The sequence below is a fragment of the Apaloderma vittatum genome, unplaced genomic scaffold (assembly GCF_000703405.1).
Source record: "Apaloderma vittatum isolate BGI_N311 unplaced genomic scaffold, ASM70340v1 scaffold1300, whole genome shotgun sequence".
NCBI classification, from domain to species: domain Eukaryota; kingdom Metazoa; phylum Chordata; class Aves; order Trogoniformes; family Trogonidae; genus Apaloderma; species Apaloderma vittatum.
Window position 1 is genome coordinate 22,196 of NW_009692646.1, and position 6,196 is coordinate 28,391.

Genomic DNA, 6,196 nt, shown 5'->3' on the forward strand with positions numbered 1-6,196 from the left:
CCTCCTTTCAGGCACACAGAGCATGTCCTGCAGAGGGAACCACAAAGGTCAAGATGGGGGCTCAGAAGCATTCAGAAACATCAGAGTTTGAGAGAGGGCATGCACCTCAAACCAACAGTTCCTGCAGAGACTCTCTGACTCATGGCACCAGCTGACGGTGACAGCAGAACTGGACACAGCACTCAAATACTAAAGAGCCCAGTCACCATAAGGTTTCTCCAAGGCTTCCACAGTGTCCTGCTCTGTTGGCTTTCAAACCAAGCCTCAAATACTTGATCCATATTAAATTTCCTCCATGCATAAGAGAAGTGTAAGCCCTCCAAAAGAGCTCCCCACCAAGCCGCTTTCTACATCCATGACTCACTGTGAATTTGTAACTCAAGGATTTCCATAAAGACTTGGTAAAACAAGCTTCATCCAGGACTTGGCTGATGAAAGACTCCAGCTTCACGTATTCCTTGATGGCACTGGTAACCACATCCTTTTCAGAGCCCTGATAAAAGAAGACAGGGCTTGAGCAATGCTTCAGGCACAGCTGTGCAGGACATCTACTCTCTGGGCTACAGCTACAGGAAAATATCAGCAGCTCTAAACCCAAAGGGCTAACGAGAGTTACCTCTCCAATCCCATTTGCAAGGAAAGCCTCCAAAATCAAGAATTATCTCTGCCACCAGCAGAAGTGTGCAACCTCAGGCCACTTACGTGACCTTTTGCAACTTCTCTATATGATGAGTAGCTTCTGTTACGCTGGAGTGGCCGCCCTTCGTTTTTTTGAGACCTTCATGTGGGTTGCACTCTGCTGGTACTGGTTACTACCCCACTAGCTGGCCACTGGAAATCCCTTTCCTTCCAGCCCACTTTGGATTCCCTGGCATTGCCACAACAGCCCACTGACACCACCGCAAAGCCTGCGTAATGGGTGAGCATAAGCCACCCAAGTAACATCACCTGAAGCTTCTTACCTCTTTGAGAACCTCATTCAGCTTGGTGAGGAGCAGTACATATTGCTCAATATGATCTCGGATAGGTTTGTGAAGAACAGTGTATAAGGCCAGCGACATGGAGGTCTCGGACGTGAAGTCTGTGAGAAATTGTTTCAACACTGTCTTGTGGTGCTTCCAGGCTTCACTGCAAGATGATAAATTAAGATAAAAGTTCATTACTTAGTTTTCCTGCAAATTGCCACTCCTCTGCCTTCCAGACTTGACGTGGTAACCTCACTCCCAGAGAGGGTACAGACAGACATGGAAGAGCAGGAGAAAACAGGGTGCAAATCCATTTGCACACCAAACATGCAGAAATCAGGCGATGAGGTGAATGAGAGCTCCATCCACCCTGATTCTGGCCCAGGGGTCTTTGCAGATAGGAACCACACCCACAAATATGCAGAATATAGCGTGGCTTGCGTGGTGATTTGCACACCAAGAGGGTGACTCTGATGAAGTATCTGGGAATCCTCTCAGGTCTCATGTTCATGCTTTCACTTGCTATTTCCATGTGACTCTGAGGACATCCAGGACAAAGAGTGGAAAATTCCTGCCAGATTTCCACAGAACCCTTTCTCAGGTCCCACTCCTTACCTGAACCCCCAAATTTACAGGCTTCCTCTGCTACAAAAAGAATTACGCATGGCTAGGAAGAAGTGGGGAGAGATCTGTAGAGGAAGCCTTTCAATGGCTGTTGCCGTGGTCTCCGGGGGTAGAAAGAGCAGCCAGTATGGCCAGTTCAGAAGAGAGGCAGCTGGACCATGAAATGGTGATCATCTCAAGGTGCAGTGCTCAGCGTTGCTCGCCCCGATTTAGTGTCTTAACCCACACAATATCATTTGTGTTCCTACCAGCCCCTGTTGGGGGTTGGAAGGGACCTCTAGAGATCATCCAGTCCAACTCCCCTGGCCAGAACAGGATCCCCTAGGGCAGCCACACAGGAACGCGTCCAGGAGGATTTTGAATGCCTCCAGAGAAGGAGACTCCACACCCTCTCTGGGCAGCCTGGGCCAGGGCTCCGGCACCCTCATAGTAAAGAAGTTTCTCCTCAAGTTGAGGTGGAATTTCCTCTGTTCTAACAAACCCATTATTCCTTGTTCTATTGCTGGGCACCACTGAGAAGAGATTGTCCCCTTCCTCGTGACAACCACCCCTTTAGATATTTCTATACGCTAACAAGATCCCTTCTCAGCCTTCTTTTTTCAAGACTAAACAGCCCCAGTTCTCTCAGTCTCTCTTCACAGGAGAGATGTTCAAGTCCCTTGATCAGGCCACTGACCTTTTGCTCTTCGTGGCATGTTCGAAGCCATGGACGACCACGTAGTTTGCAAAAGTGACGAAATATCTGTTGACAAGGGAAAAAACCAAACACCACAAGCATGAGTCAAGATAGACACACACATTAGCTACAGGGTTTAAGCGATACAGGGAAGAAAGTAATTTGAAAACGTCATGTCAGGTCCACCTTTCCAAGAAAGCAGAAGGAGACATAGCTCCTGTACCTCCCACCTTGTCTCACTCCCCTTTTCCTTGTTGAGTTTTGCACTAGTATCGTCAGAGGAAATTTGAATCATCCTTGCATTTAGCATAAGCAGAAGTAAACTTGCGCAACTTCCCTGGAAAGCAAATCTGCAAAGGCTGAACTTAAGATACCAGCTTCGGCTGTATGGATTTCTGCCAGCTGAAGGATTGGGTTCTGTGTTACCGACAGTAAATTCAAGTCAAGTTGCCCCATGACAGTGTATCTCATCTCTCACTAGAGGGAGATCGAGCCATATTTTACCAGCAAATGCCACCCTTTCTTCCAGTAGTGTTTTCATGTAAAGTCCAGACTGATTATCATTTATTTGTTTGAAGGACACGGATTTACGGTTGATTTTCAGGCCCCTGAATGGCAGCTTTGCTTCCTCCTACATCACTCTAATAAGCATGAGAGGCTGCAGGATCAGGACTGCTCAGAGTGAGTCAGCAGAGGTGAGTAGGAACAGGCCCTTTTTTTTTTTTTTTTCTTATTTTTGCACAACACCCAGCAAAAACAGGTTTTCGTTTCAAAACGAGAGGAAATTAGATCATAAGATAAACTTCCCCTTTGTGTCATCTGAAACCTCAGCACAAGTTTTCACCTTTCATATGCCTTTTTAAGGCAATCCAGGTCTCACTCGCTGAATCAGTGCCCAAAAGAACAGCACACGCTTGCCCCGTTCACATGAAGGCAAAGCTCATTGTGCGGTGCTTTCTGAAAGGATGCTGTGCAAGTAATGTCCTCCACGTGCATAAAGACCACCAAACCCAAGCCTAGATGAACAGCATTGTCCTCCCATGGGGCTGCCAAATTGCACAGACAGTACAAGCCCATGTGGTAAAGTCTTGGCCTCATTTATGGCCCCTGTGATGAACGAAAGAATGAACACTGTCTGATCACAGAATCACAGAATATCGGGGGCTGGGAGGGACCTCAAAAGATCATCTAGTCCAATCTATCTGCCAGAGCAGGATCACCTACAGGAGGTCACACAGGAACGCGTCCAGGAGGGTTTGAATGTCTCCAAGGAAGGAGACTCCACAACCTCCCTGGGCAGCCTGTGCCAGGGATCTGTCACCCTCATGGAGAAAAAGTTTTTCCTAATATTTTTGTGGAACCTCCTATATTCCAGCTTGTACCCATTGCCCCTTGTGCTGTCATTGGACGTCGCTGAAAAGAGCCTGGCTCCGTCCTCCTGACACTCCCTCTTGACGTATTTATAAACATTTATGGGGTCACCCCGCAGGCTCCTCTTCTCCAAGCTAAAGAGCCCCAGCTCCTTCAGCCTTTCCTCACCAGGGAGATGTTCCATCCCTTCATCATCCCTGGGGCTGCGCTGGACTCTCTCCAGCAGTTCCCTGTCTCTCTGGAGCTGAGGGGCCCAGAACTGGACACAATATACAGAATCAATACATCAGAATCTTCACAGATGTCCGTGAAACATTTTTCATGCTAGGACATCAACACATGGGCTACACACGGTACAGTGCTTTCGGCAAACATTTTATTTTGCATTGCAGATGGGGAGCAGATGTAATTCGTTACAGACACAGCGATGGGGCAGTGTGTTTTTCACACCACGCTACATCTATCACTTTCTAACAGCTCCCTTGCCAAAAGCATGAAAATATGGCACAAACACATGATAAGAACTGTGCCTGACACCTTCTCATCCCTGTGAGTCCTGTAAACCTGCTTGTACACACCCCACAGTTCCTGATGACAGCTCAAGCTTTGCTCTCATAAATTACCCAAGTATAAATTCTAAACCCTATCTTCTTCCCATTTCCAAGATGCACTAAAAACCCTATTGTGAGAAAGAAATCTGTCTCTTGCAAGCATACTTACAGCTACAAAAGAGGCTGCTGTCTGCACAGATGTTATATTCTGCAGCACTTGTGAGCATTGAATGCAATCGCTTCCCTGACCTAGTGACCAAACGTTAGTGGACAGCACTGAACAAATTAAATGCAGAAATTAATTGCAGCAACCTACTGGTTAGTTGATAAATTTGGTCCCGTATGCTACTCCACAACTCTTCTGTACTTACTGGATGTAGAGGCTTAGAAACAGATCTCCTTTCCAGACAGTGTAAACGTCCTGGATGCAGAATGGCTCGGAGGTGCTGCATTTCTGTTTCAATAGCCGATAATTTTCTTCTGTGAGGTTCCAGAGAGCTTGGAATCGATTGTTCAGAAGAACAAAGAGCTTAAAGTTTTCCTTTCCCTTCTGGTCACTAGGCTCTTTGAGGAAAAGATGAGGGGAAAAGGCTATCAGAAAACCTTGACTCCAAGAATTTTTGTGGAAAAACATAGAATCTTTTAGGTTGGAAAAGACTTTGAAGATCGTTGAGCCCAACCATTAAGCTGGCAATGCCAAATGTCACCTGTATCTAACAGTCAGACCAATTTTTCAGTGTAAAGCAAGTGTATGCTTACAGGAAAACAATGCCAGGGAGGAAGGAGATGATGGTTATTTAGAGTTGTGTCCATGTCAGTAATTGCAAGGGCTACCTCTGTTAGGTTTTACCCTTTCCATTTTTGTGAGGCATGTGGTCAGGGCAGCCTGTGAGGCTCAGCCTCAGCTCAGACACGAGCACCAAGAGGAAAATTTTCTGCCCCTGGCCCGAAGGGCTGTTTCCCATCTCTTTGGAGGCAAGACCAGAAAAAAAAAAGGCAGTGTCATTAGAGGGAACCACCCTACGGGCTCAATCCAGTCGCACAGCTTTTGGCCAGACAAGCTTGTGAATATTTATGTGGATTTGTTATTTCGGCGGAGCTGCTCTGATTTACTGCCAGCTCAGAACCTGCACCCACAAGTTTTACCTTCAAAGACAGGCACAACCATGGACTGAGAGCAGGGAGGGAGAACACACAGGGTTTAGGGGTCGTGTATGTGTGAGAAGCGTTTTGGATTTCCACAAACCACGTCAGAAACAAGCCTTGGAGTGGGTGTACAGGCTGATACTGGTTAGAATCTTGATTAAACTCTAAAAACAACAGGAGCAACAGTCCTAGGCTTGAATGAAAGGCATCCTTAAGAGCTCGCTATCTTAAATGAAACATCTCAGCACACCACTTACTCCAGCAAACCAGCCTCCAGCAAGTCTTTGGCTGTGCAGTTTCAATTATAAATCCTATTAGAGGTGTGCCAGTGACTCAAGGCTAGAAGTACAGACCAAAAAAGAAAAAAAAATAATAGTCTTCTCTGACCTACCTGCCTGGAGCAGAGGCTTGAGGATGAGGGCATCTATCCGTGCCAGGCATGCTGAGAAGGCTTCCTCTGCTTGGAGCAGCGATGCAGTTGCTTCAGCTGTGCACATCTCCTGGACGCAACACAGAAGGGAAACACATCAACTCCCCTGCAAGAGTATCGATCAACCAAGGCTTCAGTACTCACTGCAGAAAGTCAGCCTGTCCTGCTCTCGACAGGCTCGGGTGTAGTTGTTGTCCTCAAAAAAACCCACTTGAAAATGTAAGAAGAGTAAACAGTGTGTGAAACCAAATAACTCAAAAGAGCTAGTGTTACAGAACACCACAGAGGCTGCAGCTCATTTTTCTGGTGTCCCAAACTGAAGATCTTCTCAGGTGGGCCCTGATACCTCTTCCATATGCCTGGAAAAGCCCTAAACTTCTTGTTAGGTGTTAATCTTGCTTAGTGCCAGATCCATTCTCCCAGAAGAAAATCC

The 6,196-nt window shown here is 46.7% G+C and overlaps 1 protein-coding gene across 1 annotated transcript in view; it reads right to left on the reverse strand.

Moving 5' to 3' along the window:
- ALS2CL (ALS2 C-terminal like) overlaps nt 1–5,830 on the reverse strand; it is a gene marked incomplete at its 3' end in the record, with an annotated part of 26,544 nt that extends 20,714 nt beyond the window's left edge. Inside the window, 6 exon segments of the mRNA XM_009867871.1 lie at nt 2–27; nt 365–493; nt 963–1,128; nt 2,266–2,331; nt 4,559–4,751; nt 5,725–5,830. Of these exon segments, the coding sequence (XP_009866173.1) occupies nt 2–27; nt 365–493; nt 963–1,128; nt 2,266–2,331; nt 4,559–4,751; nt 5,725–5,830 (686 nt within the window).
- Nucleotides 5,831–6,196: the final 366 nt, after the last annotated feature.